General features: G+C 45.7%; 1 protein-coding gene across 1 annotated transcript in view; it reads left to right on the top strand.

Annotated features, from left to right (window-relative positions):
- LOC308107752 (glycerophosphodiester phosphodiesterase domain-containing protein 5-like) overlaps positions 1 to 14,557 on the top strand; it is a gene marked incomplete at both ends in the record, with an annotated part of 21,230 nt that extends 6,673 nt beyond the window's left edge. The window contains 13 exon segments of the mRNA XM_080460243.1: positions 423 to 516; positions 1,986 to 2,045; positions 2,693 to 2,791; positions 2,886 to 2,979; positions 5,195 to 5,340; positions 5,432 to 5,514; positions 6,711 to 6,861; positions 7,635 to 7,853; positions 8,047 to 8,204; positions 8,942 to 9,089; positions 10,094 to 10,176; positions 11,192 to 11,271; positions 14,448 to 14,557. Coding sequence (XP_080316369.1) covers positions 423 to 516; positions 1,986 to 2,045; positions 2,693 to 2,791; positions 2,886 to 2,979; positions 5,195 to 5,340; positions 5,432 to 5,514; positions 6,711 to 6,861; positions 7,635 to 7,853; positions 8,047 to 8,204; positions 8,942 to 9,089; positions 10,094 to 10,176; positions 11,192 to 11,271; positions 14,448 to 14,557 — 1,525 coding nt within the window.
- Between the last annotated feature and the right edge of the window lie 436 nt (positions 14,558 to 14,993).

The following is a 14,993-nucleotide window of genomic DNA, read 5'->3' on the forward strand; positions in this document are numbered from 1 at the left end:
GAGAGAGAGAGAGGGGGGGGAGAGAGAGAGAGGAGAGAGAGAGAGGAGAGAGAGAGGGGGGGGAGAGAGAGGAGATAGAGAGAGAGGGGGGGGAGAGAGAGAGAGGAGAGAGAGGGGGGGGGGAGAGGAGATGAGAGAGAGGAGAGAGGAGGGGGGGGGGGGAGAGAGAGAGAGGGGGGGGGGAGAGAGAGAGAGAGAGAGGAGAGAGAGAGGGGGGGGGGGTGAGAGAGAGAGAGGACAGGACATCCAGTTTGTCCTCAACTCAAAACTGAACATCAAAGTTTGATTGAAACGTGTGAGAGCTGCACTGATTCAGTTTTAAACAGAGCCGATGCAGCAGCAACAACAACAACAGTTTAGGGAGCGATGGACTCACACTCGTCTTCCTCGGGTTCTTAAAGGTCCGTTTGTTTTGCTTTCAGGTTTAACTTCGGGACTCTGGGGTTCTGGTTCCCCTGGTCTCTGGTTCTGCTGGTGGTGGCTGCGTCTCTCTTCACCTACATCGCTCTGCTGCTGGTACGTAAACAACGCCGACTGTTCTACTAAACCTTTATGGAACCTTTATGCCCTAAAGACACTTCTGGGTGATTTTCCACCAAAATAAAATTTGTCTGGAACCAAAAACCATCCAAAGTATTTAAAACTACAAAAGAAGTACTGCAGAAAATAGACATAAATACAAAAACTCAGGTTGCCTTCATAAAGTGTCACAGCTACACAATCAATATATTTTATTATGTTTTCAGCTGTTTGTAGAAATATTTCGAGATTCTTCACATTTTTTTTATACTTTTTTCCAACTATATCCGTTCAGCTGTTGCAGTACTTAAAGCGATACTAGTAATTTTCTGAAACGTTTGTCCGAGCCGCTACAGAGGGGCTGAAGAGCCACATGTGGCTCCAGAGCGGCAGGCTGCAGAACCTCTGGACTGAAGAAGTGAAGTTCTGTGACGGTGTGAGCCACGTGCTTCACTTCTGACCACAAACGGTCACCACTTTAGATATTTAGAGGCCCGACCGTTTGCCTGAGGTCTTGATTTATTCCGTAAAACTTATTATATAACATGAAGAGCAGGTGGAGGTGGAGGAGCCGGTGAGGTGGAGGAGCCGGTGAGGTGGAGGAGCCGGTGAGGTGGAGGAGCCGGTGAGGTGGGGAGCCGGTGAGGTGGAGGAGCCGCCGCCTCCTGCTGAAAGTTAGAACACAACTAAAGCATGAAGATTCTATTTCTGTATTTACAAAAAAACACCTTTAACAAAAATGTGCATGTTCCTACCATCGGATTATGTAATAATGTAATATATTTTCTACTCATTATGTAATAATGTAATATATTTTCTACTCATTATGTAATAACGCAGCATTTTGTAATAAAATTCTTGAATGTATTTTCTAACAAAGTTTGTCACATTTTGAAATAACTTGTTACATTTTGTAACAGTTTTTTACAAAATGTCGATGTTCTACACTTTTTCTTTTTAATAAAATATAATGCTCTGGAGCATTATGTAATAAATGTGGCCCGTTTATCCCGTAGCCATGGTTCCATGTTTAATAAAGAGTAAACATTCAGATTCAGTGGGACTAGAATTCTCTGTCACTCTTTGCTTTTGCTGCTTGTTCTGCCACACAGCGATGGTAGAACACAGGATCTAAATCAGGTGGAACTTTTCAGAGCAGCTGCCATCGTGGCGGGTAGATTTTTAGTTCCAAGTCAACCAGTATTTCCAGCAGACATTTCTTTATTCTGGAGGAATGAAACCAGATTGTTAGAGCCTCTGACTGCATTTAATCATTTCACCTGCAGTTTGTAAAAACTGTTGTAACATATAACAACTTATTACAAAATGCAGCGTTATTACATAATGAGTAGAAAAATGATGACTTTATTACATGAGGCGGCGCTACAGCGTGTCTGTCTGTTGTGAAGCTGCGGCGTTGGACCGGCGCTCCCTCAGTGTTTGACCGGGCTTTGCTTTCTGTCCAGGTGCTGGCGGTGTGTCTGCTCTCCGAGGGTCAGAGGCTTTACCTTCACTGGAGCCACAAGGTACGAACGCCACGGCTGTCACTCCATTCAAAGTTCTTTACTCATTATTTGCACAGTTTCCTGTGATCAATCGTGATAAATCTCTGAAGACTGAAGCTTGTGACGCACATTTGTTCATGGAAAACCATGAAATGAACGTAGAATCAACACACAGAAAGTACTTTTATAACTTCCTTTTAGCTCAGTGAATGTTGTTTCTCTTCAAATTTAGCAAATACAAACAAACAAACAAACAAACAAACGTATTTCTTACATCCACTAACCAGTTTGAGAAATTGAATATTTGTAGAGCAAAATTGTGAATTTGTCACATGAAACAAATTAACTGAAAAATATACTGTAATATCCACTAATACACACACACACACACACACACACACACACACACACACACACACACACACGTGCGCGCTTTCTCCGACGAGCCATCAGGCACCTTTTTACAGTGGAACGTTCTGCCGTGTCATTATCCCGTCGTTGCGCGGTGTTCTGCTGCTCTGCCACCAGGGGGCAGCACCTGTAAGGGAGTAAAACGGAAGTAAACAAAACTGCATTAAGTCAAACTGATCATTTAAATTAAAGGCGTTATTTTGATAGAACCACTTGGTTCCTCTTGCTCCAGTCTCAGTTTGTGTTTCCTCCCTCAGACCGGCATCGTGGTGACGTTGGTGTTCTCCGTCACCGCCACCGCCGTCTTGTCCGACCTCTGGAGCAAAGAGTGGAAGACGCTGCTGCTGTCGCTGCAGGTCAGCCAGCCCGTCGCGCGGAGGGATCAATATCCTCCACATGTAGATTCTGTTGTGGCCTGTAGCCTGCTGACCTCTTCCTCTCCGCCCGCAGGTGACAGCGCCGTACCTCCACGTGGCCGCCGTCTCTCTGATGGCCGTCCTCTCCTGGCCAGTGGCGCTACACTTCTTCCGCATGAACAAGAAAGGTGCGTGAGCGGACATCTTCGACAAACCAAAAGTGTGGAGTCGTTCGAAGGTCGTCCAGTTTTAGTATTAAAATATATTTCTGATTAAAAAAACGAGCATCAGTCACATTGCAAGTTTCCTCATTTCCACTCACTTTGCAGAAGGAGACGTTCAGTCTGTCCTAAAGTCCCAAAGACGTCCTGCTGGAGACTCTGTGACTCCGGAGGTTTAGTTTTGATTCTGGAAGGTGAAATCTGCTCGGTGTGACGAACTGAAGCAGGACAGTTCATACTGAAGTCTTGTAACATGAACATTAAACCTTACAGCTCTTGGCACGACGCCGCAATTTTCATTTATTGTGACGTCTCAAAAACCATCTGAGAACTTTTGTCTTATAAATATGTGTCATTGATATTGGACCTGTCTAAGAGTTATGTTGGTAGATTGGTTAATAGCCATTTAACACTGCCAGGGATAGTGCAGTTGTTTTATGTACCTCTTTTTATTTATTTATAGAAGATTTGTTTTATACTATTTTTTATAGAAACGTTTTCTTCTTCCTATTGATCTGCTTCTTGAAGAAGTCTGACTGCACCACAAAGGTTCGTTGTCTTAAAGCAACAACAATCCAGTTTTCTGATTTTCTTCAAGGCGATTTTCATGAAAACGTTCTGAAAACGGTTTTGTAATTTAGCAAGAGGAAAATATGAGTCCTTGTTTTGGTTCACGTCCAAAAATTCTATTCGTAGATTTGTTTGTCTGGAAAATCCGGTGAGCTGCAGGGCGGCTGGTCCTTTTATTACATGTTGGCTGGGTGAAGAAACGACCTTCAGTCTGAAGAGCTGCTCATCCACCTTCCTCTTCCTCTTCTTCTTCCTCTTACTGTTCCTCTTCCTGTTCCTGTTCCTCTTCCTCTTCCTCTCCCTGTTCCTGTTTCTCTTCCTCTTCCTGTTCCTCTTCCTGCTCCTCTTCCTTTTCCTTTTCCTTTTCCTTTCCCTCTTCCTCTTCCTGTTTCTCTTCCTCTTCCTTTTCCTTTTCCTTTCCCTTTCCCTCTTCCTCTTCCTGTTCCTGTTTCTCTTCCTCTTCCTTTTCCTTTTCCTTTCCCTTTCCCTCTTCCTCTTCTTGTTCCTGTTTCTCTTCCTCTTCCTCTCCCTCTCCCTCTCCCTCTTCCTCTTCCTCTCATTTCCTCCTGAGCACCATAACGACTGGCCATTGCTGGTTTCTCTTTCCTCGCTCTGCGTCCGTCTGAACGGCCCTGACCTCGTATCCTTCCCGCCTCTCCCTGTTGCCATGGTGACTCAGCCATAAAAGTGATGCTGAGTCATGTCGGGGGGGGGGGGGGGGGTATAGAGGAGCAGCGTGTCGAGCTGAAAACAGAATTAAAAGGCTCATTACACACTTAACGCCTCACACGTACTGAGAGGGAACCTCGTGAAGCCCGCTGACGTTTCCAGTGGGACGCTTGTTTCCTGTAACGCAGGACGATCAGACCGATCAGACCGATCAATACAGTTCAGTGATGCCTGAAGATCATTAACACTTCGCACCCTGGAAACGACTTATTTCATCTCAGTGGTCAGCCGGCAGCTCTTCCTGTCTCCGTCCTCTCAGATTCTGATTGGTTGTTTTCCTCACCAGAGGAATCATGTGACTGTTTACCGTCACTGTGTGAAACCTGGACTTCATGATATTGATCAGATATTGACACTTTTTTATTGATACTTTTCTACTTTTACTGGTACCATATTGATCATTTTTCAGTATTTCTGGTACTTAATTGATACTTTTTAACCATTACTGGTACTTTATTGATACTTTATTTTAAATTTCTGGTACTGTATTCATACGTTTTTACTCTTACTGGTACTTTATTGATACTTTCTAATAATTACTGGCCCTGTAATTGTACTCTTACTATTACTGGAACTTTCTTCATATTGTTGTACTACTACTGGTATCTAATTAATACAAGTCATTCATGTGAGGAAAATCACTGCCTAATTCGAACTGCAGAAATACAGACCGAATATTAGTTGTGATTTTTTTTCACCATGAATGAGTTTCATGTACCAAGGCTGAATACAGAGGAGTAACTGTAACTGTAATTGGGTGTACTTGGACAGGATTTGGTTAACTCTTTAGGAGAAGACCCCTCATGTCCTTTGTCATTGATTCTATTACATGAGAGTTTATTTCTGTGTTGTTTGGTCTGGTGTGTGTTGCTGTGTGCTGCAGTGCGTCAGGTGGCGGTTCTGGGTCTCTACCTGTCTCTGCTCTTCACTCTCTACCTGGTCCCTCTGGGAATGTACTCCCCCTGCATCAAGGAGGCTGGAACCCTGGGACCTGCTCCGACACTCATCGGACACCGAGGCGCTCCGATGGTGAGACTCCGCCGTGACGCTTTACTCTTGAAAAGTGTACTTCCTCCCCCCGGAATATCAGTGGATCTGAGAACTGAGTGTGTGTTTGCAGCTGGCGCCAGAGAATACTGTCATGTCGTTTGAGAAGGCGGTTGAAGCTGGAGGTGAAGGACTGGAGACCGACGTCACTATCAGGTCTGAACCTCTCTGCCATTGGTTTGGTTCCTTGTGTCGTGTTCAGGGAAAAACTTAGTATAGGAAAAAATACATTTAAAAGTCCCATATTATACAGTTGTTCAACAATTTCACAAACTCGTCAGACGTCCAGCAACGTTGTATTCAAAGTTTTTTCCCCTGAATCGGCCTTGGTCCAGAATTTCAGGCTAAAAGTCCCTCTAGTGAGCTCGACAGAGAGCAGGCTGTTTCTGTGCCTGTACCTTTAAATGCTAATGAGCTGTGTCCAGCCTCGCCGACTCCATATCTGTTTCCCAGGAGCATTTGCAAGGATAATAGACAGATAGATAGATAGATAGATAGATAGATAGATAGATAGATAGATAGATAGATAGATAGATAAAAAAAATTCAAAGTGTTAAAAACAACAAGAAAAGCTAAAATACAAAACACTTAAAAAATAGCAATTCAAAAAAAATTAAAAATGGTGCCGGTCGTGACTTTAGAGGAAAGAGCTCATCTACGTGTCGGAGGGTCAAAGTGAGTATCACTACAGGAGGGATGTGTTATTTCCCCTCATGACATCATGAAGGGAAGATCTCTGATTGGCCTATTTGAACACACATTCACTAAAAAGTGGAGCAAATGAAGGAGAGGACAGACTTTCTTCACTTGTGGGGCGTCGTACAGGCTGCCGGGACACTTTACTGTCACAAAACCATTAGAAAGGGAATTTTGCAAGACAGTGATGACGCCAACTTGGAGGCTTCAGAGATGATTAAACATTCTGAGTCTGTTTGTTTCCCTGCAGAGGAGGTTCTCAGTAGAGCAGCCAATCAGCCGCCAACTGGAGCTCTGATTTGAGGCTAATTACACAGATTAGCTGCTGGCGTGCGGCGCTCAGTGCTAAGGTGATTACCGCCATGCTAATCCGGTTAGCCGTTAGCCCCGTTAGCCGTCCGGCTCTCAGTTCAACAGAACTTTAGAGAAACGGGGGGATTAGCGGCATGGCCTGACTCAGCATCAGCAGCTCAGTCTGATCCCGTGCACTCCGGGACGGAGGTTAACCTCGTAACCTTCTGGAGTCTGCGTGAACGATCACCGCCACTCGGCGCTTTGATGTCTGACGGAACTGTCCTGAGGCAGTAAATGAATGTGTGCGCGCGTTTTTCATCACGCTTCCTCGCAGCCTCACTTACATGTTCTCCTTTTTGCAGTTACGACGGCGTTCCCTTCCTGATGCACGACACCACCCTTAAGAGAACCACCAACGTGGCCGACGTGTTCCCCAATCGGACGCACGTCGACGCCTCCATGTTCACCTGGGCGGAGCTGCAGCAGCTCAACGCCGGCGACTGGTTCTTATCGGTGGGTCCTTTATTACACATCTGAGAGTTTTAGGGTTTTAACAACTGAGGCTGAGATCTGGGCAGGTTTTATTGAGGTGTGTAAGTTTGAACTTGTTTGGGCTGGAAACAGGGAGTCACATCTGGCAACCCTGGTGCTGACCGGCATGGCGCCCATGTTTACTTCTGCGTTCTGGTGCTCAGAACCGCCGGGTCCGATCACGTTCATTTTTCACTTGATATTTCAATTTATTAATTAATTTGAATGGGACAGTGCTGATTAATGAGCAGACATCCAGAGCTGTCAATATGCCAGATTTAGCTCAGAGCTAATAGGTGGAGCTCGTGTTTAAAATGTAAAGCGAAATAATGACGCAAAAACATTGGAATTGAGCATCAAGACCTGCAGTGTGACCGTAGCCTGACTCATTTCCAGTAAACCAACTCCAAAACAACAGTCACTTTATAAAATGGACTAATTCAGCTCCTGCTTGTATTTGTTTACAAGTGTTGATTTAAAATTAATAAATGTTCTTCATTCAATAGCTGTTTAAAAATACTATAGTTTTCCACCACTAGGGGGCTCTCTAAGTGCAAACATGGCAAGATTGTTGGGATTAGGTTTATGAACATGTTTTATTTGAGGACAGACCGGGTTCTGCAAAGTGTCTGGACCGACAGGGTTCTGCAGAACTTCTATTCTATAGAGCTTCTGGACTGGCCAGGTTCTGGACTGAGCGGGTTCTGCAGAGTGTCTGGACTGCAGCTGTTCAGAGCTTCTCTCTCGTCTCGCAGCGGGATCCGTTCGGCTCGGCGTCGTCGCTCTCCGAGACCGACCGGCTGCAGGTCCAGAACCAGTCGGTTCCCTCGCTGGCCCAGTTCCTGCGGGTCGCCGCCGCCAGCGGCAGGCTGGTGCTGTTCGACCTGCGGCGGCCTCCAGCCGGACACCCGTACAGCCGCTCGCACGTCAACGTCACTCTGCAGGTGGTGAGGAGCCACATCAACTCCTCACAGGTAATCTATTACTCCCACCAAAACACAGCCACTCTCGCTATGATGGTCTGCTGAGGTGTGTGTGTGTGTGTGTGTGTGTGTGTGTGTGTGTGTGTGTGTGTGTGTGTGTGTGTGTGTGTGTGTGTGTGTGTGTGTGTGTGTGTGTGTGTGTGTGTGTGTGTGTGTGTGTGTGTGTGTGTGTGTGTGTGTGTAGGTGCTGTGGCTGCCGGCGGAGGACCGGGATCTGGTCCAGGCCTCCGACCCAGAGCTGCAGCAGACCTCTGGAGAGAAGGCGTCGATCCAGAACCTGACGGAGCGACGCATCACCAGACTGAACCTGCATTACAGCACCATGTCACAGCAGCAGATCCGGTGAACACTCTCACTCACTCTCTCACACTCTCACTCACTCTCTCACACTCTCACTCACTCTCTCACACTCTCACTCACTCTCTCACACTCTCACTCACTCTCTCACTCACTCACTGAGTCACTCGCTTTTAGCTGAAGTTTTTAATAGTAGAGGATGTTCAGTGTCAAATCTTGAGTGTAATCTACGGCCTTGTATCCTTCTTCCTCTTCTCTTCTCTCCTCCTCCTCCTCCCCCTCCTCCTCCGCCTCTTCTTCCCCCTCCTTCCCCTCCTCCTCCTCCTCCTGCTCCTCCTCCTGCTCCTCCTCCTCCTCCTCTTCTTCCCCCCCTTCCCCTTCTCCTCCTCCTCCTCCTCTTCTTCCCCTTCCTTCCTTCCTCTCCTCCTCCTCCTCCGCCTCTTCTTCCCCCTCCTTCCCCTCCTCCTCCTCCTCCTGCTCCTCCTCCTGCTCCTCCTCCTCCTCCTCTTCTTCCCCCCCTTCCCCTTCTCCTCCTCCTCCTCCTCTTCTTCCCCTCCTCCTCCTCCTCCTGCTCCTCCTCCCCCTCCTCCTCCTCCTCCTCCTCTTCTTCCCCTTCCTTCCTTCCTCTCCTCCTCCTCCTCCTCCTCTTCTTCCCCCTCCTTCCTCCTTCCTTCCTCTCCTCCTCCTCCTCCTCCTCTTCTTCCCCCTCCTTCCTCTCCTCTTTCTCCTCCTCCTCTTCTTCTTCTCCCTCCTCCTCCTCCTCCTCCTCTTCTTCTCTACAGTAAATACCAGTCGGTGAACATCAGCACTAACCTGTATGTGATCAGCCAGCCGTGGCTCTACACGCTGGCCTGGTGCGCTGGAGCTCAGTCCGTCACCACCAACTCCATCCACATCCTGTCCAACCTCCACAAGCCGCTCTTCCTCATGGTGAGCGCCGCTCTCGTCTCCTCTTCCTCCACCTCCGCCGCCACAACAGACATCCATGTGATTCTCCACCAACTGAAATGTTCCCAGAGCTGCTAAACAGCTTTAACCTTTAAAATGAGGCCAACAGATTCTGAGGTTTCATCTCTCCTGTAGTTCACAAACAAAACCTGTCTTCTCTTACATCTATGAAGTTTCAATTACAATTTAGGATTTTAAACAACTTCAGTACATTTCCAGGTGTTTTTCTACCTGATTTTAGAGGTTTCGTCCTTCTTTTCCAGAATTTCTCAGACAATTTTCACATTTTAGAAAAGAACAGAATAGAATACTTTATTAATCCCAGCATTGCTCCACAGAGAATAAAAAGAAAGAAAGAAAGATTAGGAATAAATTAAATAAGTAATGATAAACGCTGTATATTCACGGCTGGACGGTGAAACACAGAAAGGATGAAATTAAATAGATTACACCAAACATTATTTACAGGGAGGAGTTATAGTTTCTTGGACATTTTAACCATTTGATCTCTTTTCAAAACAGTTTTAATAGTTTAGTTTTTTTCCCTTTTGGAAATCCTAGTAATGTTGCTATGCTTTTCCCTTTTTAGATATTGAGCTTCTTAAAAAAGTCTTTTTTTTCATCCAAAAGATAAAAGATACTCAGGTAACAACAGGAAAATACTTTCTTCACTGCAGGAGAGTTTGTTAAAAACAAACTCTAAAGTTTGAATAATCTCATCTGATGAATGTGTTGAAAGTATTTCCACATTATGGATTTCATACTTTGAATGACTGAAAGTTTGTGTTCTGATGGTGATGTTGGACTCGATGTTCAGCTCGTCTCTGGAGGGAGTCGGAGACGATGGAGGATGATGGAACCGTTCCCCCTCCACCTTTTCATCCAGTCTCTCTCCCTCCGTCACTCACTAATTACTGTCACACCTTCCTGTCTGCCACCCAGCCAAGTCAATAGAGCAGTTTCTTTATTTTTGCTTTGCTTTCCAGACTCCGGAGGAGTACAGTCTGATGTGGATCCTCACCGACCTGGTGTCCGCCGTCCTCATCGCCGCCATCTTCACATTCCACTGGTGCGAACAGTGAAGACCGAATCTAGAATTTGAATATTTCCAGAACAAAGCTGTGAACTTATTACATGATAGAAGATGCAGAAATATACTGTAATATCCACTAAAGCTCACACACACACACACACACACACACACACACACACACACACACACACACACACACACACACACACACACACACACACACACACACACACACACACACACACAGAATGATCTTCCCTGGCTAACTGACATTAAGCTACCCCCCCCCCCCCCCCCCTTTAGTTACTGTTGCTAACTGTTGCTAAGCTAGGTGGCTAGCCCAGCGGTGCTAGCGTTGTGTGATTGATTTTATACGACTAATTGCTGCGATACGGAACCTTAAAAGGACATGGTTGATTGAATACATTTTATTTTTCCCCTTTTTGCCGTGACAAGCAGTTAATGTCACTTTTCTTCTTATCTGAAGGGGAAAAAAGTTTTTCTTGAGAAAACGGCTAATTAATCCCGTGTGTGTGTGTATGAGTCCGTTTTCCCAGAATAAATAATTCTTTAATGTTGAGAAAACAAACTGAGAGAAAACCACTGAAATCCCTCGTTATCACAGCACCACTGAGAGAATAAACAGTTGGTGTGTTTCTGCCGCACGGCGCCATCCTCAGGATGCTTTGCTCCAGGTTTTAGTTAGGAAGTAAAATAAAAGTCATTGTTTGTAGTTTCAGGATGCTTCGTATCGCTGTCATGTCCTTTCACTATTTTTGCATCTTAAGTGACAAATAGACGAGATGACAATAAAACTGTCTCTGATGAACGCTGTTGTGGGCGGGGCTTAGCCACAGGTCGAATGCAGCGGCGGCTGTTGGTGTAGTGAAGCCGAGTCATCCTGATCGTGATCAATAATGTGTGTGTGTGTGTGTGTGTGTGTGTGTGTGTGTGTGTGTGTGTGTGTGTGTGTGTGTGTGTGTGTGTGTGTGTGTGTGTGTGTGTGTGTGTGTGTGTGTGTGTGTGTGTGTGTGTGTGTGTGTGTCTCCAGGTGGAGGGAGCGAGGCCTCCCCTTCTGGTCCGGCAGCCGTCAGACTCACGAGAACGGACCATACAGCAAGTTCAGGACCGGTAGGAGCGTTTCTACTTCCTCTTTGATGTGTTTCTACTTCCTGTCTGTACGAACCAATGAAACGTCTTCTTACCCATCTGATGCTTTTTTAATTTTTTTACTGGAATTCAAAAAGAGCCACATTTCTTAAAGGTGTAGAACTGAAACCTCTTTTAATTGGACAAAATTATTTGGTGATTTTCATCAGTTTGTGTCATTGATGAGTAAAATAATCTGTTAATTTGCGGATTAAGGAACATTCCATGAAACATTTAGTTCTTATTGCACAGCGAAGACAATTTTAAATAGATTTGCGCCAATTTGAAATTCAAATCGTCCATTTTTGTGAAACATCTGAATACATCAAATCATTTCTTTTTAGCGGGGTACCGACATTTTATTATCAAGGAAAGCCAAATGTTCCGCTACTGTCTCGCTAACTACAGGACATTAATGGTGTTTTGCTCCAAAAGTTTTTAAACACATCAGTGATTGGCTGAACGACTGTGAGCAATGAGAATTTCATTTCACTCTCAGGCAGACAGATCAGCTCGTTAGATTCCACGCTGTTCGCAATATTTACCTTCGCCAACGAAAGTTGTGTGTATTTACTTATTCAATCATTTATATGTATTTTAACTTTTTGCAAAGACTATTAATACGAATTACATGAAATCTTCAGGGATGATTTGTCATCATCGAAGGACCAGTAGATTAAATTTTGGGACGTCAATGGCTAAACGTTTCCGAATAAATCCCCCAAAATTCATACAAAATGTCCCATTGAAAGTGGATGAGAGGCGCCTCATGGAGGAGAAGAAAGGAGACCAGCATCTGTTGCCATGGAGACGCTCCCTGCTCAGTGTTTCACAGTGACGTAGCTACCTTACAGGCGAGTTAGCATTGATATGAGCTAACATGCTAGCGATGCTAACTCGGTTCCATAAACAAATGTGGCGTTGGTGAAGGTCTGCGCTCTACCGAGTGTAGCTCTAGTTTATCTACCGAGTGTACGTACGAAATGGATCTAAAAAGGCTTTAAAATGCATAGAAATCTCTTAAAAACCTTCAAAACTTTCATCTGGAATCATTTCCTCCTTGAATCACGTTCATTCAAATATCAGCAGATTTATTTCTGTTTGGCTTCATCAGGTCAATGTTTGTGCATGTCGTGATGTGCTGGTGTGTGTGTGTGTGTGTGTGTGTGTGTGTGTGTGTGTGTGTGTGTGTGTGTGTGTGTGTGTGTGTGTGTGTGTGTGTCAGACTCGTGGGAGGTGGTCTGTGTCCGTTGGAGCCCCCTCCACCCCGAGCCTCCAGCCGGAGCCCTGGTGTCCTCCCTCCCTCTGGCCTTCAGCCCCTGACCCGCCTCCCTGCATGCTGCATGTTCCACCTCCGCCACCTCCGTATGACTCCTCCCTCCTCCTTCTCTTTCAATCTCTGTCTCATGTTGTGAGTTCCCTGCAGGAATCTTTCTCTTCAGCTCTTTGGCTGTCCATGCTGCTTACATTAAGAAGTGTCTTACCATCTGAGACCACTGGAGGGCGCTCGGTGAAATTTACTCTCGGACATTACATTTGTACATGGGTACCAAACATGAGGCTCCAATCCAGCAAACCATCAAGCAAATTGTAAAAAATCCAAAGAAAACATTGTTTGTAAAAACACCCACAATGCAACAGCGAGAGGAAAAGTTTCCTGGACTTTCACTGCACTTTTAATTTAAATTGGCTTCATGTTGAGCTTGGAGTGATTTCCTGTCATAATTGTTTTGTTTTGGCAAAAATATAGACATTTTCTTCAGGTCTGCTCTTCAAGGAAAACTTTAAATGTAAATGTTACTTGGCTCTATTTTACCAGTTCGACTCACTCAGGATGAATCTTCAGAGCTGAAATAAGAAATATTGACACCTTCTGTACTTCACCAACAGCAAAAGCTAAATGGTCCAAAGACGAAGCTACGCAGCAGAATGTAAATTCTTTCAAGTAAACCTGGCGAGTTTGGATTTAAAACCAAGAGATCCTTTGAAAACTTTTCTTTTTGTTCATTTTTTATTTTCGAAACAGCAAACTATGGTGATCTGTCCTCTAGAATGTCCCTGTTCTCCCTTTGTGAATGTTTAGAGCTCATTGTTCTCTGTGTGTGTGTGTGTGTGTGTGTGTGTGTGTGTGTGTGTGTGTGTGTGTGTGTGTGTGTGTGTGTGTGTGTGTGTGTGTGTGTTAGGGACGTCCCGATCACACTTTTTTGCCCCCGATACCGATCTGATTTTTCAGAATTGAGTATCGGCCGATACCGATACTTTCCTGATCCGATACTCACATTGCTATTGCACAGATACTCAATAGTGTATTTTTGGAGCGACTAAGATGTGTGAAGCTAAAAGCACTATTGGCAGAAGCTTTGTTTACCTAGACATTATTGTAAAACTCACTTATTGAATCAAGATTCTTCTCTTTCTCTTTAGTTGTAAACTGAGGAACATCGACACGACGAAGAAACGATCTATTTTCTCCCTGGCCTTCTACCAACAAACCGTCCACACCTCACTATGAACACGGCTCAACACGAGGCTTCAGGGCATGTAGTACACATGCCAGGCCTTTAGGGGCGCTGTGACTCACCAAACACAATAAAAAAGCAGAAGAAGACCACATAGAAATTTAGAAGTAGACTTCTGCACATAAACACATAAACCACTAATATAACTCTAGTTTTATAGGTCTATGGCCCCGCTCCGCCTGCTTCTAGCTTCTGCAGCTCGACCGGAGCTTGTAGTCCCTGATTGTTGTGGTTATTAGGTGACGTTGCGGACCGCGTTTCTTTTTTTTTTTTTTTAGATCGGCGGGGTGATCGGCTGGATTTGCCAATACCTGATCACTCACAAATCACCAATATCGGCCCCAATCCGATATCTAACGATCGGATCGGGACATCCCTAGTGTGTGTGTGTGTGTGTGTGTGTGTGTGTGTGTGTGTGTGTGTGTGTGTGTGTGTGTGTGTGTGTGTGTGTGTGTTCACTAGTGGCCCCACTCCCCACTTTAAAACTACATCGTTTTCCCCCGAAACGTTGCCGTGGAAACGGGGCCTAAACTCGAGTCCAGGTCCTATAACAGTGTGCTTCTGCACAGTAACTGAGTAGAAGTACTCAGTTACTTCTGTCAGAGACTGAGCCCGGTGTGTTTGTGTCTCCTGCTGCAGAGCTCAGCGACGTTTGGTCCGTCTCCAGCGTCAGCGTCCGGCCCGACCTGCGGAGCTCGCCCGGCTCGCCCAGCAGCCCCCCCCACCTGCCCACCATCACTGAGGAGTGAGGGGGGAGATCCATGACCCCTCCACCTCAAATCCTCACCCAGGACCCCCCACCTGCCCACCTTCACCAAGAGGGTGGGGGGGGTGGGGGGGGGTCCATAAAATGACTTTAAAAAAACCAGAAAACTGAACCTTAAACTGAGACTCTGAACTGAAAGTTTGACATCAGAGCAGAGATGAGAGCTGAACCTCCGCTGGGGTGAGGAGGAGGAGGAGGAGGAGGAGGAGGAGGAGGAGGAGGAGGAGGAAGAGGAAGAGGAGGAGGAGGTGGAGGAGGAGGAGGAGGAGGAAGAGGAGGAGGAGGTGGAGGAGGAGGAGGAGGAGGAGGAGGAGGAGGAAGAGGAGAAGTGGGCGGGGTCTTTGGATCTCTGAGCTGATGAACAAATGAATGTAAACCAGTGATGGAGGTCTGGTCAGTAGAATGTATCTGTGTGTGTG

This window comes from Lipophrys pholis (genome assembly GCF_963383615.2).
Source record: "Lipophrys pholis genome assembly, chromosome: 3".
Lineage (NCBI taxonomy): Eukaryota > Metazoa > Chordata > Actinopteri > Blenniiformes > Blenniidae > Lipophrys > Lipophrys pholis.